General features: G+C 37.9%; 2 protein-coding genes across 2 annotated transcripts in view; one reads left to right on the top strand and one right to left on the bottom strand.

Annotated features, from left to right (window-relative positions):
* Positions 1 to 12,654, bottom strand: part of KIF15 (kinesin family member 15) — a 37,503-nt gene extending 24,849 nt beyond the window's left edge. The window contains exons 1-12 of the mRNA XM_054817023.1: positions 12,583 to 12,654; positions 11,304 to 11,346; positions 9,273 to 9,456; positions 8,153 to 8,229; positions 7,002 to 7,039; positions 5,924 to 6,021; positions 5,371 to 5,550; positions 4,491 to 4,700; positions 4,271 to 4,396; positions 2,772 to 2,894; positions 1,909 to 2,032; positions 92 to 183 (exon numbers count right to left, since the gene is read on the bottom strand). Coding sequence (XP_054672998.1) covers positions 92 to 183; positions 1,909 to 2,032; positions 2,772 to 2,894; positions 4,271 to 4,396; positions 4,491 to 4,700; positions 5,371 to 5,550; positions 5,924 to 6,021; positions 7,002 to 7,039; positions 8,153 to 8,229; positions 9,273 to 9,456; positions 11,304 to 11,346; positions 12,583 to 12,601 — 1,314 coding nt within the window. The 5' untranslated portion in view covers positions 12,602 to 12,654. The remainder of the gene's footprint in view (positions 1 to 91; positions 184 to 1,908; positions 2,033 to 2,771; positions 2,895 to 4,270; positions 4,397 to 4,490; positions 4,701 to 5,370; positions 5,551 to 5,923; positions 6,022 to 7,001; positions 7,040 to 8,152; positions 8,230 to 9,272; positions 9,457 to 11,303; positions 11,347 to 12,582) is intronic.
* Positions 12,655 to 12,881: 227 nt separating this feature from the next.
* On the top strand, positions 12,882 to 24,686 carry KIAA1143 (KIAA1143 ortholog). Its single transcript, XM_054817038.1, has 3 exons — positions 12,882 to 13,085; positions 14,597 to 14,756; positions 21,439 to 24,686. Exons 1-3 carry the CDS (start codon positions 12,978 to 12,980, stop codon positions 21,648 to 21,650), a joined length of 480 nt encoding a protein of 159 aa, XP_054673013.1. The 5' UTR covers positions 12,882 to 12,977; the 3' UTR covers positions 21,651 to 24,686.
* The last annotated feature ends 740 nt before the right edge of the window (positions 24,687 to 25,426 follow it).

Raw genomic sequence — 25,426 nt, 5'->3', positions numbered from 1 at the left:
AAACAAAGAAAAATTATGAAGAGAGTCAGTTTCCATATGGTCTCATCAGATCGTACACAAAATACACTTAGAAATACTAGTGCTTTTTTACCTTCTTTTCAACTTCTGATTTCTCCCAGAACAACATCGCTTCAAGAAAGTTATTCATGTAATTTATGTTGTTCTTCCCTTTTTCAACAGCACCTGTACGGTAAGTCAAAGAAACAAATGCCGTATTTATTAAAGTGTAGGTTAACCAGGTTTTCCTAAATATATAACATGACAGTTGCGTAAAGAAAATTTAAATAAATTCTTCAAACAATATAATTCCTCTAAGATCATGTGCCATACCCAGAGCAAAGACATTTAGACTGTAATTCTTAGTCACCTGCAAGTACTGATAAAAAACAGAGTCAATATACATAATTGTATAATTAACAAAGTTGTTCAAGCATTAAACAGCTTTACGATGAACTTTTATTAAAATAAGAGAATCAGTTTGCTCACTTGAGTATATCTGTAAAATGCAAAACCCCTCTGAAATTTATTTGATAACACTAAGCCATTATTGGCATTATTATTACAGTTTGTACATATTAAAAGTGGACTAACTGGTTTATGAGAAGGAAATTCAGGAAAATAAGCATGAATTAACTGGACAATTAGTGATTTAATCTGGAAGGAAAATGTCCACACAAGGGATTAAAAGGGAGGGCTTAACTAATCCTCTTCAGAAATGAATTCAAAATAGCTTTCCTGAATATCCTCATGCAGGCAAGATTACTTATTTATAGAATACGAAATGCCATAGTATCCAGGTGCATAACAACTACCCTACTGTAATTTAATATATTTAAAAATGCCATCATGGTTTTAAAGTAGCTAGTAAGCAGGTTTCATATTTGTGTGATCAAACATTACAAACGAGATTTAACTGCATAGACTAAACACAGCTCTAACACATTAGGTTCTGCATAAAACCTCTCTTCAGTGCTTAAGCATCATCATTTGCTTTCCCTGAGAACTCTATCACAAGTCTAATGTGTTGCAGCCCTCTTAATATTTGTGTATTCACAGACAGTGATTCAGTGTCCCACATAATCACTGCCTTGTTTCACTGGTTAAATGTGTATGCTCAGAGAAGTACTTTTTCCTTAGGAAAACTCAACCATAGATCCTTTATACTAGATGAGTCTTTCTAAATTCTGTAGTAACTTCTATTGTTGTATCTTCTATTTCATGGCAAGGTCAGGAAAGGGTTGACTCAGGATCACAGTAAGAGTTACAAGACCAAATTTACTACCTTGTAATCAAACATTTTAAGATAGCGTATTTCAGCGATAAGTATACATAGTAGAAAGCTATGCTGGGATCTATATTGCCGCTACAGTGGTCTACTGAAGAGCTACTGGTAGAAAAAACTACATATTGATAAAAACCCCATTACCATCTTACATCGAAACTGATCTTTTATTGAAAAGTAAACAACCTTCTTAGGATCTTCCTGAAAGGACAAAAGGGGAAAAGGAAGGGAAAAAAATAATCTAGTCCTGAGCTTAAAACAATGCTGATTCAATGGGCATTATCAACACCTTACTGCCCTCCCTCAAACATGAACGTATGAGCAATCACATGTAAACTTTGGGTTACTTAAAGGATTAGGCAGCATACCTCTTACGAACTGGAAGAGTATTCTAGGTATTCTTTAATAGAAACATAGCCCTGTACATAAACTTATGAGAGGAAGAAAATAAAATCACATTAACGATTTCTGCAAGATATTAGATGCAAATACAGGCAATAAGATCCCTAAGACAAATACAACCTCTGTAGATCAGCCCCTACCAAAACTTAATGGATTACATAAGGCTCCAACACACTAGGCTAAAAAAGTAGCAAGCTCTCTGTCCCCTCACCCCCAACACTTACCTTGTGATACAGAAATATCACACACAGACGGCACTGAAGTAAGTTGAGCAAGCTGCTCTTTCAACTTCTTGACTTCAGCTTGCAGTTGGCTCACATTTCCTTGTGTGTCTTCATTTACCACAGCCTTTCATAAATATGTTAAGAGAAAATTAGACAGAAGTGCAAATAAAAAAATCTTGTATTTTATAGGATAAAAGAAGAGTCAAAGACTGCAAGACAACAAAACTACCGAGAAGTTTTCCATCTTAGGAAAGAAATAACTCATGGGAGAAGCAATGCTCAATTTACTGAGAAACCACTAAATTGCACTTTAGCTAAAAATATTGGTTAAAAAAATTTATGCTTTCTGCAGAATTTTCTCTGGAACTTTTTGACCAAAGATACGCAGTATACATCAAAGGCAATAGTTCCCAGCCAGATGCCAACATACCTTCAAAACCCACTCTACTTTCAAAACCCACTCATGAGAAATTATGTTTTGGGAATTATCATACATAAAAACTAGATGCACTCAAATACTATTGAATTTATTTTTTTAATGACAATTTTATTTTTAGTACAGATTTACTTATTTTTTCCAATTACATGCTCAGAGGACAAGCAATGAACACACACTATTATCAGCCATTACCTACTCTCCAGCTGTTGTACTCTATTAATAATCAAAAGCAAACTAGTCCTTTTCAAAAATAATTTCTCAAACATTTAGGAAAGCAAGTTCAGGATTTCAAAATAAATTATAGTAATTTAAATTAGTGAGAGCATGACAGTATTTCAATGAAGCTGTCCTGTTTGCAGACGTGCAGTTTAAGGGACAAGAAATTGTTTCTTGCAATAATAAAGACATTGAATAACTCTCTTACCTTGTTTTTAATCAACTTTGCTCGCTGAGCAAAATTAAGGGTGGACAGTGTTTCACCAAAACACCTGGATCCTGGATGAACATTTGCTATTATGCATGTTTTTGCATTACCACCAAGGGAATCCTATTTAAAAACAAAGAAGTTAGCTTTATTTGCATGTTTTTGGCTACAGCAGGAAGCCATCATCTAAGAGCTACTGTGCATCACTTTGAACAAACTGTAGAAGGGACTTTATTTAACAAATCTCCATGCTACTTAAGTTTCTGAAATTTTATTTCAAACATGGCTATAAAGGATGTGACTGTAAATAAAGGCTTTATCTGTGTTTTCAAAACCCTCATTCTTTATTGCTCATCAACAATTTGAGATATTTGTTACACTTGAACAGCAGGGAGAGAAAAAAAAAATCAGGGAATAAAGTAGATATTTCACTTCAGTCTTAGTCATTAGCAGATTGGTATCTGCACTATTTTGAACATCATCTAGCCTGCTGATTGTTCCAACCTATCTTCTGGTGGCAACTGCCAAACAAACAAAATCACAAAGCAATAGATTCTTGACCAAGGATATAAAAAGAACCTCTCCCTTTTACATGCATGTCTTCAAATATCTCTGTGCTGTTCGACAAGTAGCTCTCAATCTCTGGAGAAGGCAGCAGTTATACCTAAGACTCTAAAAGCCTAGTACTACAATACAGCCCACAAGCCTCAAAGGCATTCTCTGTCATGTAAAGAAGGTCATGTTTGTGGACTCGTTTGCAGTACAACTACCTGAACATAAATATAGCCAGTTAAGAAAGTAACAGCTCATACAGTTGCAATTCTCTTTCAATTTCTATGTATTTTGTGTTGCATTAGAAGAACATAATTCTTTAGAGGTTCACGATTCTAAGATATACATGGAACAGGGATTGAGAAATTTTTTATCACAATACTGTGTTGTAACACAAATACTATATTATAATACAAAAATATACTCTAGATATTATTCATTATTGTTCACAGAATTTTGGTGAGTGCTGGCATCCAACAAATCTTTGAGTGCTTCTGTCTGTTTTCTGTTCATCTTGAAAAGTGCCCATAAGCTCTCAGGTAGGAAACTATAAATTTATCTAATTCTTAACATCATACCAACACTTAGCACACATACACTAATTCTGGAAATCCTGTCAAACGTTTCAATACATCTCTAAATATTACATCGTGATACACAGTATTTCCCAAGTTATAGGGATGAAAACATGTGCTTCTTTCTCTTTAAGACTTGCAATATATAAAAGGAGCATAAATAATTTTTTTGTCTTCAGTTAACAGCAATAAATCAACTGGAAGTCTGTTTAGGTAAAAAGATATTTTTCAAGCTTTCTTCCACCTGCCCAATATTGAAACACATTAAAAATGTACCCAAGTTCAGCTTTTCAGAGTAAAAAAAACCAATCCAAACACAGATTTTTTTTTTTCCCTCCAAATAGCATATAAAATCCAGAGGATATATATTACCCGTAACAAAAAAGTGAGCTTGGAATCCCGGTAACAAATGTGTCTCTGTTTTCCATTACCCACATCAACAAGTGCTGTGATTACTTGGCCCAGGCAACTTAGTGATCGATTTATGTTACCTGCTTCCTAAAACAAAGAAGAGAACAAATGTGAACAGATGGTGAATGGAGCAGGGCAGTACATTTGGAACGAGGAAGATGACACATATTACAGAACGAACCTTTAACCTCAGTCCTTCTGTATGGGTGTCTTTCTGTCTCTCAGATCCTGCCAAGTCTACCAGGTTGAGCAAAGAAGACCGAATGTTAACAATCTCATTGTTTTTCTCCATGGATTCCACTGTGATAGTGAAAACTGCATGTGATCTTGAGGATTCTCTGTTCATTGAGGTCGATGCTACACGACGGTTTCTCCAGCCCATAGTTAATACCTAAGCATGAAAAAAGACATCAAGTAATATCAAGCATCCCAGACTGTACCCAGTATTTACATACAGGTGACATAAGACATTTCAGTGCAACAGCTTTCAAAAATCTCAAGAACAAGGACTTTTTTACTTTTTTATTTTAAAAGTGAAAAAAGTAGCTACAGTCAACTTAATAAAAACACTAATTATGATATTCACTTTTTATCCTTCAAGAGTGCCATTGCTATTTGAAAGCATAACATATCCAGTATTGGTGTATGTTAGCAGTACACAAGAAAAAATATTTAAAGTCACAGAAGTACTATGTGTATGTGTCTCATTCATGGAGAAATAAACCTGACCATTTGTGGAACACACACACACTACGTAATTAGTAGGAGATGTAGTTTTGTGTTGCTATTTCAGAGATGTGTAGGGCAAGCATTAAGGAAAGATTACTGTAATTGCAATTTATATATTCCAAACTCCAGAACTGCATGGTTTCTTACACGTATGGGATAGTCAGGAAGCATGACCTAGAAACAGCTTTTTACACTGTTTTTTGGAGGATGGAGATAGGGGAAGAGGGTGTCAGAGACACTGTGCAAAAAATATGTGCTTTAATCAAAGAGGAACATTTACCAAATAAGCATCCAGATAAATAGTTCAAACATTACAAAGTGACAAAAAATACCTGGTATGCTTCAGCAGCAGACGACAACACCTGTTCAACAGCACCATCAACAAAGACTCCCTTCTTGATGTGTTCTCTGAGAAAGAGTCCAGCTGAAGCAGAATCTAGCAAGTCAAATATCTGTTCATTGTAGATTTCAATAAATGAGCATTTGCAGAGAAAACTCTTTGCACTGCCAGCCTGAAAAACACAGTAATTTACACTATAAACAGATTGATTTTATTAAGTCTGGCATTGTATGGCAGGGAGTCTCTTTTTACACATACCTACATCTACTGGTTTGCATATATATTTTGCATACTATACATTTCTGATGCCCAGATGACAACCAACATCTAGAAACCTAAATGCATTTTTAGACTCAAAATATAAACACACTTGTGTCTGAAGAAAGTGTACTATAATTTGGTAGAGTACAAGATGCAAGAGTTTCTTATTAATAAATTTGAAGCAAGATGGCAAGATGCTACATAACTGGCTTACCAAACAGCCTTTGCTAATCTTTAACGCGAGACATTGCTTTCACCGCAATAAAAGTATGAAATAAATGTACCTTTTCTTTTTCACGTTCAATTAGAAAAAATAAGTATTCAAAGCTCCGTGGAATTACACCTCTCAGACTGTGAGTGAAATTATCAGAATCAGATGGTCCTGAAGAGATTTTTAATTAAAAAAAAATTAATTAGTACTACTCAAGAGTAATGGTTGATCTTTTCAAGATGTCTTTACAGAAGATTTCAGCAACCAGGTTTTAGTCAGCTTATGGCAAAACCACAGAAGTAATGCAATAAAATCAACTTTCAAGATCTAAGATAACATTCCATAATCAGATTTATATGTAGTCTAAGTGATGCTCGTGAAAGTTTATTTTACCTGTCCATAGGTTACTTAAGTCTAAAAAGTATAAACTACTTGGACTTCCAAGGGGAAGGGGTAATGGGTTTAAGCTGAAGGAGGGTCGATTTAGATTAGATGTTAGAAAGAAATTCTTTACTGTTAGAGTGGTGAGGCACTGGAACAGGTTGCCCAGAGAGGTTGTGGATGCCCCATCCATGGAGGTGTTTAAGACCAGGTTGGATGGGGCTTTGGGCAACGTGGTCTGGCAGAGGGTGTCCCTGCCCGCAGCAGGGGGTTGGAACTAGATGATCTTTAAGGTTCCTTCCAACCCAAACCATTCTATGATTCTATGATTCCATAGAAAACATGTACAGATGTGCAAGTATGTCAATACAGCTACCTTAACCCTGATGTGAAGAACCAGAAAGATGGGGTGGATTTGTCCCCATGTTTAGTTAATTTCTATGTAGCCCTAGAAAATGCGTGAGCCAAACTGTTTTTGGTTATTTCAGTAACTTTCTAATATCAAGTACAATATTAATGCATTTAAAGTCACCACTGTATGAAGAACAATTTATATCTTCAAAAAGATAGGAGAGTACCTATACTTCACTCTTTTGATATGAAGCAAGAACAACTACGCTGAGGATTATACCATTTCTTAAACCTTAACATTATCTGCAGGAAGACAAAAATCTAAATCAAGCCTGATGCTTGAGCAAGATGATGTTTTAACTCAAGACAAGAAAAACATTAAGAAACCACTGAAAGATTAAGCACTCTCATGCACTTACCCATCATAGTAAAGGTTTTTCCTGACCCAGTCTGGCCACTAACAAAACAACAAAAAAAGTCAGATAAAGCTTTATTCTGGCTCTGAATTCATTAATCTGCATCTTTTAAGGAAAATTCATAGCTTAAAATGGGGGGGGGGGGGGAAATTCTTCTAAACTGAAGATAGACGGAGGCAAGCTGAGAAACCAGTCAGCTAAAAAGGTATAAAAATAGAACAGCAAATTTGACCATGAAATTCTGTTAGATAAATCACCTTTTCTCTCCCCTGCCACCCACCATTTTTATTCCTTATTTCTGTTGGAATGGGAAATAGTGGAACTTAGCATTAAAATGAAGGCTTTCAAATATATACATTAAACAAATTTTTGGCTCAATCTTTTGGGTTTTGTGTCACTCAGTAGCTCACAAACCCAAAATGAGGAAAATACTTTAAAGCTGAATATATCTTTTCTTAACCACTTTTCTGGATTAATCATGCTAAAGAAAATTCAGGGCAATTTCACTCCACTTTTCCACATTTGTATATTGGAACAAAGTAGATTTCCCTTCACAGTTTTCCGAATGCTGTGCTAGGCTAAAAACCCCAGTAAGGTTTTATTAGATCAGTCCTTCAAGTTAGCATTTTTGACCAAAGCACTTACTCACTTTTCAAAATGAAAAAATACTGAGAGTTAATATATGATATTCATGCTACTAGTCATGGATATATTTCTACCTTGAAAACATTTTGAAAGTTAAAATTATCATTCATGACTTCTCCCCCAGGCAGCTAAAACTCACTAAAGAATTGAGCTGGCCAAATATCAAGTCAAAGCAATTTTCATTCCATTTTACTATGGACATATTGAAAATGACTAGCTTTCTCTTTAACAGTACAATAAAATTTCTAGGGTTTAGACAAACAACAGTAAAATTGAAATGAGTTTACAATCCACATTATTAGCCTCCAAAAGAGGAATAAGTAGTACTACTCAATATCACAGGAACATTCCCTACGTTGTGCTGCACTAAGCACTTACTTTCAAAGCTTACTGTTACATTAAGCAGGCTCTGGCACTTAAAACCGCAACTACTTAAACCACGACAACTACTCATTAACACAATCTCCTCAAGTGTTACAATTGTTATGAAATACCATTAAATGACTTACTATGCAAAGATGGTTCCATTGTAGCCATTCATACAAGATTCAACAATATTTTTGGCCACGCTTGAGAACACTGACTCCTGGGGACAAGGGAAAGAGAAGGCACTTGGCACCAGTCATTTAAGTATCTATCAGAGTTTTCTATGCCATAACTTTATAATGTATAAAATAGACATATTCCTTAAGTTTAGACATGAATCATGACTCCTGGAGTTCTCACAGCAAAACAATATATCCCAAGTCTTTGTGACATAAATCACTCCCTCTGAAAAAAAATTATTCCTTGTTGATAACAAAGAAAAAAATCATAAAAAGCAGCATCGTAGTAACAGCTTTCAAATATATAATATATTAAATGTGGTCCAGTATTTTTGATTACGTTATGTGGTTTAAACCATTAGTAGGTCAAAGTTGAGCCTAAGACACTCAACATTTACCACTGCACAGTGGCATATTCAACTAATCGCACAACTGTTAGCCTCATCTATTCTCACATATTTCTCTTAGACCTGCAAGAAGAGCCTAGATACAAATAACAGCCTACAGCAGGTGGGATTTTTTTGGGGTTTTGTTTTTTTTAAACATAAGTTAAATGTAATTGAAGTCTTAGAGGAATTAAAATTATGATCAGAATTTCAAACACAATATTATACAAATTAAATCGAAGGATTTTCCTTCCAGTATTACCTTTCCTAGATGAATAATGCATCTGTTTAAAAGGTCAACATATAAGAAGGAAATATAACAAATAGAATATAAACTTGTAAGTTCCTAATACACAAATCACATCTTTAATATTAGCTACTGACTTCCAGCTATTTTCATATGTTTGTCTCAACAGGGTGTTTATTTTCTGTCTATGGCGTTACCATAACATTTACAAACAGAAGCTTCAATTTTAACACAAACTTTAATTAAAGAAATTAATGGTTTAAAAAATACATTTAAATTATTAGAGAGCAGAATTTAATGCAACATTTCTGCACTATAACTACATATTACCAATCTGACCACTGCAAAAAATAAGACCTAAGGCATTACATCTTTAGAAAGGTTTAGTGTAGCACTTGGCAAAATTTGGGGAAAAACTGCAATACCGTTATGAGATTCTGGAAGTTATTACCTGTGTTGTTTCCATATTTGCAACATAATCGAAAGTGAAGATCTTTGGCTCAGGCTTCGAATGCAGACGGATGGTATTTGATGAAAGAACAGATAAACACAAGCCTTGATCTCCATCGGTTAACGCAGTTCCCTCTGAAGGGGGACGTACCCTTACATAAACTTTGATAGCATCACCTTCAACACTAAATGAATACTTATGCATTAGATTACTTCCAGATAGATATATCAGCTGTTTGATAGAATTAAATCACAAAAATCAGATTAAGCCTGTGAAGTCATACAAAGGTCTCTCCTGAAAATATCCTACTTCTAGCTGTACACATCATTTCAAGTCACAGATTTATTAAAGGTATCAATGTGGCAGATTTAAAAAACAAAGAACATGAAGTTAATGGTGTTTATTGCTATTGCGTGTAACTTCAGCTCTAAAAAAAGATATTTCACAGTGAACTTGAGATATATAAAACCAGTGTTATAATAACAGTTTTGGTAGTTTCTAAGACTATGTGTTTCAAGCATCCTTCTTACTACTGGAAGTTATAAAAGACTTTACAAATGAAGCAGATGATGCTACATTCCAGGAAGAAAGTTACCAGCATTTTCTTTGCTGCTTGCATGAAGGGAAAGAACAATCAATTCTTGATCCATGAGTCCGATAAAGTATAGCAAAGCCTGCCTCTACAAGGCCCCTAACCTATTTCATCACATTTATCAGTGGATGCACCAGTAAATTTACCTTGAATAAGTAACTGTGCATGATTATTAAAGCCTTTAGGAGTTCTGGCACAAATACCAATATAATATTTGTCCTGGTTTCAGGAGGGATAGAGTTAATTTTCTTCCTAAACGTAGTATAGTACTGTCTTTTGGATGTAGGATGAGAATATTGATAACACACTGATATTTTAGTTGTTGCCAAGCAGTCAGGGACTCTTCAGCTTCTCATACTGCCCTGCAAATGAGAAGGCAGGGCGAGCTCAAGAAGCTGGGAAGGGACACAGCCAGGACAGCTGACCCAAACTGGTCAAAGAAATATTCCATACCACATGGCAGCATGCTCCTTAGGTAACTGGGGGGGTGGGCTGGGAGGTGGGGCAGCTGGACCATACCGAGCATCAGCTTTGGGTGGTAAGAAATTGTGCTGTTCATCACTTGCTTTGTATATTATTATTTTGATTATCATCTTTGTTTTCTGCCCTATTAAACTGTCTTTATTTTAACCCACAAGTTTTACTTCCCCCCCCCCGCCCTTTCTCCTCATTCTCTCCCCCATCCCACTGGGAGGTGGGGAAGTGAGCAAATGGCTGTGGGGTTGTTTTAGCTGCCAGATGGGTTAAACCACAATATTAAAGAATTAAGTTCTTACATGAAGTGGCAGCAAACTTGGATTTACTTTACTTCATCCTTTCCCAAAAGCTGTTATAGCATGAGGGTGTTATAACCGTTAGTGATTTTCACTTTCGGTAAACAAGAGAAAGGAACAGAATAGTTTAAAAGGGAAGGACTTCATGACAGAAATGTGGGGTTGAGGAGCAGCAGAAGAAAGGGCTAAAAAAAAAAAGAACAAAACAGGAAGCAGCTGAGAAAGGGAAGATGTTATACTAGATTTAAGACACATTAACTTGCCGAATATTTTCTCATTAGACAGTATTGTTCTGAGTTGCGGCAGAAACTGCTTATATTTGAAGTAGGGCTTTTTGGTTTAGCTTAGGAATTCCTAAGAATTGAAGTTCCTCATGGAATATCTATTCAGAGATATTCTAGAGTCCAGCTGCAGAGTTAGTGGACAAATGAGAATTTACTGCATGGCAGAATTCCAATAGGAATCTGATCCCTCAGAACAACACTTTTATTAAGAAAACTTTTTTTTAAAACCTATAAAGAAGTTAGGAGAAAAAGGCAACAATCTTGTGCAGTAAAACATTGAAAGAAAAAACTTCAAATTATTTTACAAAGTTATACTAGGTTTTGTTTGCACTTTTTATGCAATGTGATTATTCATATATGGAACTGGCCAATACTACTTTACCTAGGTGAGTTCAACGAAGGTAATGCAGAGTCACGTAAATCTCCTATAAAAGTGCAACACATACACAGAAATTAAACAAGATAAAGTTATTGCTCAAAAAACCCCATTTAAATAGAAAATACTGCAAGCAGTACTGAGGGAGATAAATAGAGAGCCTTATACATATCTATTTCATACATGAATCAGAACTGCACAAAAATATTTAGTAACTGTCTTCCTTTGGCAGAAAGTTTTCAGTTTATTGCAAAGGTAGAAAAAGCTCTAGTCCTGCAATGTGAGCATGCACACACTTGTAAATGTATATGCAATGAGTTGTCTCTTTAAATTAATGAATATAAGATTTTGCAAGTATTTTTGAGAATTAGGAACATAAATGTTAATAGCATTATATATTCCCATTATATTTTCAAAATTGCTAACTCACTGCAGATGAAACAATACAGCATAAAATAGTTTTACTGACATGACCACAAAAAACCTCAATTTCCTAAACCTGCACAACTGAGTAGCTATATTACTTTTGCTTTTATGAAGCAGTATTCAGCACTCTGGAATGCATAAAGCTGTCCTGTACATATAAGCATCATTGTGCACTGCCTCACATCTCAAGAAGATGCCAGATATTACCCCATAGGTAGATATGGTGACATAGTTTACTTAAAGCTAAATATTCTAAATATTCTTAGCTCTTATTTTGAAAGGCTGCTGTCACTTGAACGTTTATAAGAGACTACAGTTAGAAACATCACAGCTGATTAAAACTCGATAAAATTTACAGATGACGAACTGATAAACGCGGGTCGGCTGAGAGCAACAGGGTCTGTAACGCCTCCCCGTTTGGGAGGGCTGCCTGCACCCTGGTATCAACCCAGAGAAGCCCAGGGGATATCGGAGCCAGAAGTGCTTCTGGAAGCGCGGGGGTCACCCCTCTCCGTGCCGCTGCTCCACCCCCACCGCCCTTCCCCGACACTCCCGGGACGGCGCGGCTGCCTGGCGGGCACTCCAGGACCGCAGCCCCAGGGAATCAGCCCCTCCGTGGCGCACCGAGCCCCACCAACGCGGCCACACCTTTACCTGACCCCATTTGCTCTCACACCTGGGTGATAGTCCCCCCGGAGGCGGCCAGCCCCAGCGGGCAAAGCCGTCCCTCACCCGGCCAGGGGCACTGCCGGCGGCGCAGCCTCCCTCACCGAGCCACCCCGGTCCGCGCCTGCTCCCCGGCCAGGGGGGAAATATCCCTCGGTTCCTTCAGGCCCACAACCACCCTTGTCCCCCTCACCTCGTATACCGGGAGCCATGATCCCCACCAGTCCTATCAACCCCAACACCTCTCCGCCCACCTCCCCAAAATGGCGGAACGTTTGAATTTGGCGCTAAGAGCGGCAAGCGGCGTGGCCCCGCCCCCTCCTCAAAGCCAACATCACGCTCTACGCCCTCTTTCCCCGCTCCGGCTTCTCTCCTGCTATTGGCTGAAAGTGTCTTCGCGCCCCCCCCCCCCCCCCCCCCCCCTTACGTAAGAGGGAGCGTTAGGGAAGGGAGGAGGCGGGTTAACTGTGTCCCATTAGAGCCGCCGTCCTCTCGTGCCCGCTAGGCCCGGAAGTGCGCGGTGGGAGGTTGGCCGTGAGGGGCGGGGGAGGCGGAGGCGGCAGCGCGGCTCGGTTGCGGGCAGCGGCCATGAGCAAAAGGAACCAGGTCTCCTACGTGCGGCCGGCCGAGCCCGCCTTCCTCAGCCGCTTCAAGCGGCAGGTCGGGTATCGGGAGGGGCCCACGGTGGAAACCAAGGTAACTGGCCTGGCCCCGCGCTCGGGCAGCGCGGCCCTCCTTTCCCGGGGGCTTGTGGCGGGACCCTGCTTCCCTTCTCACCGCCGCGGCCGGCCCCTCGCCGGGGGTGGGAAGGGGCAGCGCCCTCTGCACGGAGCTTCCTCTGCCATGATGCCCCCCCTTGGGGCCTGTAGCGAATGTGGGGGAGAGGCCCCGTCGCAGGCGGCGGGGAAGCAGCACTTCAGGCTTTGCCCCTGCAGGGCAAGGGGTAACAGTGGTTACCCGCTTAAAATTAACTGAAATTGTCTTTGTCACCTGGTTTTGCTTCTGTGTTGGAGGTTCAAAACAACAACAAAAATAATCCGGTGCCCCTCCCTGTTGCTGTTTTTAATACTGGCTGCCGTCGTGATCATGGTGCCCTTTGCAGAGCAGCCACTGCCGACCTGTCGGTGCCCAAGTGGTCTGTGGGGGGCAACAGCAATGATGTCCCACGTTTAACTGGCCTTACAAAGCCCAGGCAGGAAAAAAAAACAAAAAATGTTTTAAATATATAGTAAAAAAATATATTGGAAAGGGGTTAATGCCATCTTAACGTAGGTCAGTAGACACAAACTGTGGTGTGATGGCCAGGAAGGCAGGGCAGGGGCCTTGGGGTTTGAGCCAGCTTTTTAAAAGGTGGCCTTTTCTGAGGACATGCTTTTTTTCTCTGTTTCCAGTGTGCTATTACGCATGTTTCCTGCCAGCTGTGAGGTTTTACAGGCTGCCTTAAGAAAGAGGCCCATCGTTACTTGAGATGTGCTGGAATTTGAGATAAAAGTATGCCTTTAGTAAATTTAGCATGAACTTTCACTTCCTGAGAAAGATTGCATTTTGTCTATCTCTTGGTAACTTCAGTAGATTATGGTAATACTATCTATACTTTTCCTTATAGATGAAGTTTTCAGTTCCTATAATACTGCCAAACTTTATGTTGTTACACTGACGTTTCTGTGCCGGCAAGTTTATTTATATAAAATTTTATTCCAAGTTATTCTGCCTCAGAGCACAAGTTTGAAAGAGTAGAAATAGAGACATAGTCTTCCTTGTGTCAATAATGCTTACAAAGATTTGGTCAGGCAGCTTTAATAAAGCCACCATGGACTCCCTTTCCCTTTGCACTGTTTTGAGTACAGCACAGAAGATTCAAATTTGGGCCCACGCATTTAAGATTTTCTTTGTGTTGCGTTGCAGGCAGTGCTTGTATAATAAAGATAACGAAGAAAAAGGAGTGAGTTTCTTACCTTCCAAGTTCCTGCTGGTTTGGTCTTTAATTGAAAGAGCCCATACTGATTTTTTCTAGGCGACGCTATGTCTGGGTGATAGAACTGGAGAGCCATTTGGACAAAGTGTGCTGGGAGGGCCTGGCACTGACAGCTGTGCCACGTCTCCTCACTAACCTTCCTGCAAAAGTGAAACCAAAGTGTACTAGCCCACCCTTAGCTATTGTGATTTAATGTGGTGATCAGAATTGCTTTTATTTCTCTCCTGTCTAGAGAGAGCAGCTTCCACTTGCAGATGGTGATAGTGAGAATGGCAGTGACAAGGAAGATGAGCAGCCTCAAGTGGTAACACTGAAAAAAGGGGACTTGACTGCCGAAGAAGCAATGAAAATTAAACAGCAAATCAAAGAGGCTTTAAAGTCAAATGAATCAGGTGAATTTCAAACTAATTTCTTGGTTTGTATAGCCAAAGAGAGAGAACTCATAAAAGGGAGCTTGATATTTGCTCAGTTTTCTACTGTTTAATACTACCTTTGATTAGTTGTTTTGAATTTTTCAGCTAAATAATTTGGACTTGTGATTCATAATCTGAAGTCATTGAGTACATATCCATGCTGTCTGGCTTTTTATAGTGTTGCAGTTGTGTGCTTCTTGATTGTGCATCATCCTACCTCTAAATACCACCTTAAATCTTTTTTTTTCCTTTTTTTGTTTTGTTATGGTGTGCCATTGTCCTAGTACACAGTCTTTTGACATCACCTGTGGTAATTTTTGAACTCATTAATTAGTTGAGCCAAATTTGACAGTGGAGTGGATGTCTTAAAGGTAATTGTATGAGTTCATGAAAGAGAGGGTATGGGCAGAAGGAGGAAACTCAGGTTAGTGCTTCAGTAGAAAGAATGGCAGGTGTGTAAGCTCAGTAACGTGTTCACTTAACTGACTGGTCCATGTTATTACTTGCTTAAAATCATGCCCAGTATATGCTGTGACTTGCAAATATATTAAGCAAAACTAAATGGAATAGTTGAAAATAACAGATGATACAATAGTGCCAACAAACAGCAAGGTATAGAAAAAATGGGGGGGTTGCTACAAAGAATTAGAAAGCTTTAAGTTATTTAACAGGCTTTTCAAGAATGGAAAGATGGAAGTGGTGTGGGAGAGGTTGCTGCAGTTAGACAATAAAGAGGTGAAACAGTTGAATACAGTTATGTTAAGAACTTCTGTCAGTATTCGTCATTCAGATATGGTTGATGTAAATGCTTTGAGAGTCCAAAACCTTCTGTCATCACAATGTAGCTTTATTTTTACTTTTTGCTGACAGAAAACTTGACAGATTAAAGGTAGATAGTACTATCTGTAGTGGAAATGTCTTAATAATTAAGAACATAGAACTGGAACCTCACAACTATAAAATAGGTGATTCATAGAAGCTGTGGAACTTTGTTAGCCATTGTGGCTATTTACAAAGGCTGTAAATTGAGTTTAGAGCAGATTAAGAGGCTAGCACATGACTATCAATATGACATCCTTAGCTTCTGTCTTTTTCTGCTGTTTGGATTGGAAAATTCAGGTTTGTGCTGTCCCTATGTAGAAGTATGTGTTAAAATTTAAATTGTAGAAATGTAGAAGTCAAGTAACAGTAGTGGGAGAAAATGCATCGAGAATCTTACATTTTTGAGAAGCAGGTTGATAAAAATTCTTCATTTTTATAATGTAGGTTAGCTTGAAACTGAATAAAACTACATCTGATTTGTTTCTGCAGGTAGATATATATGCGTTAGGTGTAACCAGGTAGTGGACTGACAGCTGTGTTTACATAATTTGAACTCCTCTGAGAAAATGTGTTCAGCTTCCCGCTTACTTCCTGGTCTCTTGTTACTGAAGTGTAAGCACATGCTTGGTGTTGCAGTTTGTAAAGTTGTCATGTGATTTCTTTTCAAAAGTAGGATCACTTTCCTGGTATTGGGAGAAATTTCAACCTGTTGGAAAGAAATGGCATGATTCTTTCTGAGCATTGGTTTCCTTTTCACATAAGCAACTTGAATTTTGAATGATCACAGTAGGAGGAAAAATGATTTTGTAAGGCTGGGCATAAAGAAGTAGCTGTCCGTGAGAATCTATTGAGGTGGAGTCCATGCTGTGAAAAAAGTCCAGAAGAGCTACCAAGCTGAATACACAGTATGAAATGGAAGTGTATTTGAATAGAGTAACTGAACTTCTTTGGTGGAAAAAGACATTCCTAAGACACAATTGTATATAGTGAGGATAGTAGTATTGAGTCCCTGTAGGACTTTAGCACCTCTGCTTATTACCCCTTTGGCCCTCGAGTAATAACTTGCATTTGTAGGAGAAAGTTCCACAGTAGCAGGAGTGGTGAATCACTATACTCTGGGGACTGCTGCCCTCTCTTCTACATTATTGTGTTACTATTTGTTCATCTGCCTTTGCTGTCAATGTGAGGTCTTGGCCTCCTTTCTCTTTTTTTTTTTTTGCTTATGGGAATAAACAGGGTAAATGCTACTATGTTCCTCTGCTATGGAGAGGACTTGATGTGAAATTTTCAATGAAGGTGTGAAGGCTTGCTGAAGGCTTCTTCGAGTCTTTGTCCATCTTTGCACCGTCAGTCTGACCTCTAGATGAAAATTCTCATTTCTAGTCAGAGGCAAGTATTTAGACACCTGGTTGCTTCCAGTTTAATAAAGAGAGTTTTGAATAACCTGTTAACTTATTTTCTTTTTTTTTTTTGGATAATTGTCAGTTCTGAAAATGGGAAGCATAAAGAAAGTTTGATGCTGCATCATTTGATTACATTTCTTGTTGCTTTGATTTTTATCCCGGAGTTGACAGTGAAATTAATTTAACAGGTATTAGACCATTGTATAGCCCCAAATCAGATCATTAGTGAAATTACCTGAAGCTGAAAAGGTAGCAGGGAAGTAAATTTCCCAACTCATAATCTTCCTTTCCACCATGTTGACATCAATGCGGAGGCACTTTGGAAGATCCTAAGTAATCACTTAGTTGCCTTCTAAGGCGGAACAAAATTTAGTGAAGCTTGTACATTGTCTTTTATAAGTGTAGTCACAGGGAACTTATTTAATTTAGGACTGAACCTTTCCTATATGAGAAAACGCCCCTCCATTTGGAGGACTGACTTAGAGGCATTTTATAAAAATAAGTCATTTGTTTATCAACAGTCATTTTGTTTAATATTGTTATGCAGCATTTTATAAACCGTTACTCTCGGTTCAGAGACAAAGAAAAATGGTCTTATGAGAAATTAAATTTGCACAAAAGAAAAGATGGCAAATACTTTATCCCAGCATTCATTATCATCTATGGAATTGATTTTTCTACTGCTTTTCTAGTTCATCTGGCCTCTGGGACACTCTGATACATGCAGGTGACCAAATTTGGCAGAAGGTGTCCTTACTCGTTCAAAGTCAGAATTCTAAGTTTTCTTGTCTCATTCTATATGCTGGGGTTGGGGGAGGTCAGGAGAGAGGAGAGAATAGAGTCAATGCTGTCTTGGGTAACAGAGCTCTTTCCTTAACTAAGCAGCTGTTATGTATCACAGAGTTCATGCTGTTGTTCATCATGTGAACAGCAGAAATTAAACCAAAGCTAATTTTACAGTATCTAAGTATCAAGAAATTTCCCAAGTATCCCCATATGAGACTGAATATCCAAGGAAGACTGGCCTTCTTATCTTCATGATACCAGTGTGTGGAATCCCTGTAGTAAATGCTTCCAGAGGCATGCATAGAGATGGGTGGTCAGAAAGCACTAGGAGGAGCATCTGAAACGTCTGACCTGAACTACTAACCTTGGAAATCTTTAAGAAATTTTCCAGGTTATCATAATTTTTTTCCAACCTTTATCATTGAATAGACCTATATCCTGAAATACTGTTTGCGCTGCTCCTGCTGCTGTTCCTGCCAATTTAGTGGTGTTTGTGCTTCTCGTTGTTGCTGCATTGACGCATGCGGACGGAAACTGCTGAAAAATGGTGCTGCTAACTACACAAATGACTACTAAATAAAAGATACAGTAAACTGAAGATCAGTGTTTCTTTTCCAGACCTTCAGTTCTACTTTTCTTGTAATATATAACTTGCAATTAAAAGAGAAGAAAAAATTTTCTGAACGTGTGGCTTCTTAAATTGATGTCACTTGTAAGGTGAGTTTTCAGCTCAAGGTCTGATTGTGCCCCTCTTAGTCGACCAGTGTAAAGGTTTGTCATCCAGGTAAAAGCAGCAATGAATAAGAACAGTCAGAATTTCAACTGCTATTTTTTTGACTCTCTTATCAGAAGTGGATTTTAGTATTTCTCCTGTAATGCTTTTATATTGGTTGTATTTTACTTTGTGTGTTTCAGTGTGTTTATCAGAAATCCTGCTTTCCATAATTTGTAATACTGATAGTCTTTTATCAGGGCTCTGTTTTAAAAACTACCAACACTGAGATTGTTTCTTCAATCTCTTCTTTGCATTGCTTAATACAAGCCAGTTTTTGGAGGTCATTGATAAAAACAAAAAAAGACAGCTGACACATAAAAGTCTGGTAAAATTAGAAACGTGATGCTTTTACCAGCTGGAAAAGACAATCTTAACGAATCAACATAAATTTCTTGAGCTGCTACATAAAATTGTTTCAAAAAAGCATAGTTTGTCCTCCCTCTTTCCACAAGTTGCTTAGGTAAGGCTAGACCTGCTGCATTTCTTCATGTGCTTCATTCTTTGTCAAGCATTGACAACACATCGTAGCGCTCTGAAGTTGGCCTGGGATTCCTGCCAAAAGGACTGTCCTTGAGCATATAATGAAATTTTGACAGTGTTTGACCAGGCCAAGAGCTAAAATCTTTTCCTTTGATGCAGAATGATCCGCAAATAGTATAGAGGCCCTGGAGGTCAGAGCTAAGCTAGTTGCCATTTTGGTGGAGTTTTTGAGCTTTGCTCTGTTTATGCACTTTGCTTATGAAGAGTTTAAATTCATATTGCAAAGATACATATCAATTTCTCCATCTGGTAGACAAGATGAAATGATTTTGTGCAGTTCACAGTGTGGGTAGCAGAAGACTTGGGCATAAAGTTGAAATTTTTGACTTCTGTTTTTACATGGAGTATGAGTACATAGTTGTTTATCTGATTTATTTTGTGGAGTTTGGTTTTTCAATTTGCCATTCGAAGAAAATGTAGTAACTGCTCTTTAAAACAGTGTCCAATGAGATTTTTTGATGCTCCTCATGCTTATATGGTAACTGGTTACTTCGAAGTCCTCTTTCCACAGCTGTACTGGTACTGTGTACAGTCTGTGTGCTGGCTGGCTCAAGTATATAGACAGTTGGGTCTGCTTATAAGTGAAATTTTTCTTATAGATGCATTTTTTTTTCAGAATTTGGCTTATATCATGTGCCTTAGATCTTTAAGTTAGAAGATCTGGGTTTCCAAATGAACATTGTAATTAACCAACAATAGTAAGGGGAATTATTTTATATTTAACTTTAGAGCCCAAAACCAGAGGCAGTTATGTGGAAGAATATTTTGAATTTTTAATCCAACTTCTGAGAAAAATGGTACACAGCGCATTTTGATTGGTTGGGTGTGATATGTTTTCAGAAATAGTTATTTTTCTCTGCCAGAATTTAGCATGGGCACTTCCTAAACTTCTGTATCGCATGTATAGCATCTAAACACCTAAGCTTTCCGTGCAGAATTCACAATGGATCCATTGGCAAATATGCTTCTCATATCTACAGTTTATTATTGCTGGTAATTCCTTGTAACTGTAATGCTTCTCTAATGCACCAATACTGAAATATTTTCCCAAAACCTGGTTAGTTATTTTCTGCATAGTAGTATTCGCTCATAAACTACTGCAGAAGCGTGCGTTCTATAGAAGTCATTGACAGAATTGGTGCTTAGTTTTTCAAGCTAGGTTTCTTCTTAAAAAGGGTCTGTGAAACTTAAGGAATTATAAGTGAAGTTTCCTGATGAGGCTGATGGTCTTAATTTGTACCACACAACGCTTAAGACACCAGATTTAATAGTTGTGTTGTTTGGAGTATGCACTGAAGACTCTTTCAGCCAGTCTTCTGCCATAATGCTTATGAGTTGCAGAAAGAATTCGTGCTAAAGACAAAAGATATTTATTGCTTATGATTAAATAGCACATAATCTTGTCAAACACATGCATATTGTTAAGAAATTTCTGTTGAATAATGAATTTAATGAAAGTACTTTAGGAAAAATATCTTGTACAGAACCACAGGTTCTGTAGCATCCTGTCACATATACATTATAAAAATTGCAGACTACTGCAGCATGAGCCTTTGTGTCTGATTCATGACTTTACAATGACAGGTTTTTTCCCTAGAAATATTGCCTTGATGCTGTTACTTGTGCATTAGCTTCCCTCCTCGGCCTGATAATTCTGGAAGGGACTTCTCTTGTTTTTAAAATTGTTATTTGCTCTAGTACATGCAGAGGGGCAGAGTTAACCAGTTGGAATAGTTTGTTGATTTTGCAGATACAAAGAAACCCTAAAACTTTCATCCTATATGATAATAAAAGGCACGTTTATGACCATGTAATCTTTTTAGCTGTCTCAGCAGGACAGGGTCTATTAGGAAAAAAAATAAAACCAGAAAACCTTTGTCTTTTATGCGTGCCATTTTGTTCTTTAAAGAGATAGCATAATTCTGAAATAAGTGCATTTGTTGTCATGGATTTTACAAATAGTGAAGTGGAAATTAGAGGTTCCTATAAAGTTGTCCTCTCCATTTTGATAATTGGATGCGGCTGGATTGTGTGATAAAAGCTCTACTGCTCCGTCTCTTCTAAGTTAAAGCTCTGATTAGTGAGAACCTATTTCTAAGAGGAATTGCAGGAGAACTGTCTTCAAGGGCTGATTGCCATGGAGCAGATGTGTGTGCGTGGAGGACATTCATTGATACAGACTTGGCAGCCAAAAGATGCATTTTCACGATTGTTGTATTCTAGCAGAGGTCTTGCTGATCTTGGTTCTGGGGGAAAACGAGAAGATAATAGTGAAGATCTGTATGTGTGTGAGAATGTGTGCAGATGAGTTCTGATTTTACTGTCTTTGTTATAGATGGTGAACCAGAACCTGCTGATGGAAAAATTATGTTCAGGAAACCAGCCAAACGTTCATCAGAGAAGTGTTTGGACTTCAATGTAAGTTCAAGTAAGAAGATGAAAGAGGCAAAGAAAACTAAGAGAGAAGCAACTACTCCTCAGAGTACAGCTAAGCAAATAAAAAATAGCAGCCTTCTCTCATTTGATGATGAGGAAAATGATGATTAGGAGTTGTATTTTTTTTATATTTTACTTACTTTTCTAAGGATCTGCGTAAGATTGAGTGTTTTCCTAGAAATTGAAGCATGGTGTCTGAGTCTTCTCTTACTTTGTTATAGTCCAACTAGAGAAACATAGTATAAAACTAGCAAGAGCTAAGTCTTTGCACTTCAGGTGGAACTGTATGAACAGTATGTCACGTCTTTATTTTAAAAGAGAATTTAACCATGTATGTAAAAGCTATTTGAGGTCACAAATGAGTAGCAAAATATACCTGTACATATCCAGTTTATGTAAATTTTCAATGAATACATTTTAAAATGTCCTCCATTACTAAAAATGGATTTCCTCTGCAGTTACTGGCCTTACTTGACAGTTGTGTGGTTTTTTACCTTTTATTGTTGACTTGACATTCAAAAGAGAGACTTCATTGCTGTGGAACAGAGACTGAAGTTTTCTGTCTCATAGCTTAACAGAAGTTTGCACAAACTTTTGCATGTGTGGTTTGGCAGACGGGCTCTTTGCAGATCCCTTGCAGTAAGTGAGCCGGCAGTTGCTAAAGTCATGTAGTCTTAATCCTTTGGTCAATGCAGTCTAAGAAGCATCAAATTAATTTGCATTGATTGTGCTAGCAAGATATAAATTTTTTTATTGTCGTTGATGGTATCAACTAATGCAAAAGAAAGATGCCTAAACCCTTGGAGATTGTGCACTTTGGCCATCACACCGATGGTTTGGTGGTGGGGTTTTTTTGAAGTATATTTGTTCCAGTTAACTACATATGTTTTCATAATTATTTGTGATCTCAAACAGCTTATTTTAAAAAATGTATTTAATCTTTAAGGTGTGGAAAAGCATTGTTTTGGTTGTCTTGGAGTAGGAAATGGTAAACAGGAAATGTAAGTCAAGAAATGTTATAGCTGTGCTACAGTTTTCAAATGTTTCAGTTGCCCTTGTACACTACACTGAAAGTGACCATTTCTGTACCATTTATGTAACAGGATGTCTTGAAATTCAAAATAACACTGAGAGCTGATGGAATTAGGGAGAACAAGGTGGTGGAAATGGGACTAGTGAGTTTGAAATTATTTGGAAGTATGGTGTGTTCTGTAACCGTATTTAAGCAAGACCTGTGACGGCTGCAGAATTACAGGGTACAAGGCAATGAAACCAGTTCTTCTGCTGCGTGACAGGACATTCAAAATTATTTGGGCTGTAAAGCTTCATTGAGGAGCAAATTTGAAGTTGCTGTGTGAAACAGCTTGTTTCGGTTTGTTAATCTGGTATTAAACAATAAATTATGTTTTTGATAAGTGGTCCAAAGATACCTTAATGAAAATTTCAGTGCATAAAATGGGATTTTTTTGTCACCTGATAATGAAGCCTCTTATGACTGCTACCTGCTTCCGTACATACCAACTCCCTGCAGCATAAGATCAGATGCAAGTCTGCATACTATTTCACACTAATTGTGTGAGTGCGTGTTACCCTGATTTTGAAAACGAATAGATGTGTTGTCCTTTCAGAAAATTAAAACCAGACCTGTAAATGGATATTAAAGTCTTTTTGTAGCACTGGTCTGATATTAGAAGTGCCAGAGAGGTGCAGTGTGATGACCTGATTATTCCCATGAGGACACGTTACATTTGTAAATACATGATTTGTCTGTATTGTGCATATATAAAAAAAGAAAATCAAACACAGGAAGAAGAAATACAGAATCAAAGGTTCCCAGGGATTAATCTTTCCATTTATTTTGTATACTTAAAACTTGTTTGAATCCATTAAAAAGCTATATATACACACCCATGAGAAATATTGTAGCATTACAGTATACTGAAGAAATATTTGGGCATATTTCAACAGCTGAGTAAATACTCTTGACTTGCTGAGACTCATCTGAAAGAATGAATTACCCATTGACTGCTTACTTAAACTTTTCTGGTTCTGTTCGTCAGCACAGAAATGTACTTGCTTACATTTTTCTTGCAAAGCCTGAAAGCTCTTCACTTTAGATGTGAGGCAGTTTAGGAGACGTGGCTATCAAGACATAAATGCTTGCCAAGGATCAGAGGGAATTTGGATTTACCTTAAAATTAGAGAGGGCCTCCCAAATATGCAGCTGATTTGGCATGTTCAAAATAAGATTGAGGTCTTGTTTGAATCTGGTTAGTAATTGCATTTAAAGAAAAATTACTATTTCTAGTGAAAGACTTGTGAGACTGAAGTCCGGTAAAAAGAGGGTTACCTCAAAATACTGGGTGCAGTATTTTTGCTTAATCATGTTCCTTGCCCTACAACTTCATGACAGATGTCTGGAATGCAAATAAATTAATTGGGTTTACTTGGAAATAATACAATGAAAGGCATGTTGTTCTTCAGGCAACACAGCAGGGGAAAGAAAGGTGGATACAGAAACCCAGTTTCTTTCCTTTATTCTGACTGTGATTTGTAGTGCTCTGACCAGGAGGAGACCTTTGTATTCATTGTATTTCACTCCCAGTTCACCTAACAATAGCTAATTGGATATATTTATTAAGAGGTGTGAGTGATGCGCAAAAGCATTTTAGTCAAGTAGTCATGTCAAAAATTCAGTGTTCTTAATGTGACACACCAGGAAAATTACACACGCCATCAACTCTCCATAAAACCTGTGACTAAAGAGAACGATTACTTGTTCATTTAGGAAAGAGATGTGAAACTGTCTTAAGCAATCACCTGCCTTAAGCAACGGGTCATGGAAAAATAATACTCGCAAGAACTTTCTAATAAAGGGGAAGCCAAAGTGAGCACATGGAACATGCGGCTAGGACTGGAATGGACAATTTTCCTGGCTTTTCCTATCTTTCTTCCCTACCCCCATCCCCAGTCCTTTTCCCCTCCTTAGTGGGGAATGTATATGTATTTTTTTTCTTGTGGAGTTGCTCAGCTAAGCGCGAGAGAAGTGCTGTGGAGGAGCAAGGTGAAAGTAGCTGTGGCCTGTTACCTAATATGGGAATCTTGTACAGTTTTTATTAATAAAAATCTTTGAAATTTTCCAGTTCATTAAGACTCAAAAACAGTCATTGGTGGTAGTGGCAGTTCTCACTCTTCTTAGCTGAGCAGTAAGCTGGAACAAACGTGGTGAACTGTGGTAGCATTGCAGCAATAGATGATGTCATAAGGAAAGGTGTGATGCTCTGTCACCTTTCTTTTGAAGAAATGGGATCTTTCTCTAAATTACAGGAAGCAAGGTCAATCATCAAGAATGCTGCATTATTAAGACAGAGATTGCAAAGACGTGGGACAGAATGAGCAGTAAAATGCACGCGTGGGCAAGTGGTCCAGGAGTTCCTATCCTTGGTTATATTTCTAGCCTGTCTGATAAGGTTAATTTTTCTCAAAACAAATTTGTTGGACTGCCAATGGTCATTTCATTGGCCTAAACAGGAAGGGATGAGTCAGAATTCTATTCTGAAGGTTTTTGTGTCTGGCACTTTTCCAGGTAATACCATTTGGAGGATCAAAGGCTGTGTTTTGCAGACACTGAACACAAGAAGTCTGCATTTAGTTGTTTTAATTACACATTTTTTAAGTTTCATCACAGGACTTAATGTCTTTTTTTTTACAGTGCTTCAGTATATAATCCTGTTAGGAAGCTGCAGATTTATAATGAAGCAGGAAGTAGCAATGTCATCGTTTCAGCTGATTGTTTCCCTTGTGCTGTAGTGTATTAACTAAGTAATGCTTCACTTGCCAGCGTAGAGCCAATTGCATTGTCAAGGACGTCAGGCATGCCTGAAGAT

Source organism: Grus americana, chromosome 2 (assembly GCF_028858705.1).
Source record: "Grus americana isolate bGruAme1 chromosome 2, bGruAme1.mat, whole genome shotgun sequence".
Lineage (NCBI taxonomy): Eukaryota > Metazoa > Chordata > Aves > Gruiformes > Gruidae > Grus > Grus americana.
This window is presented reverse-complemented; position numbering and strand designations above follow the sequence as displayed.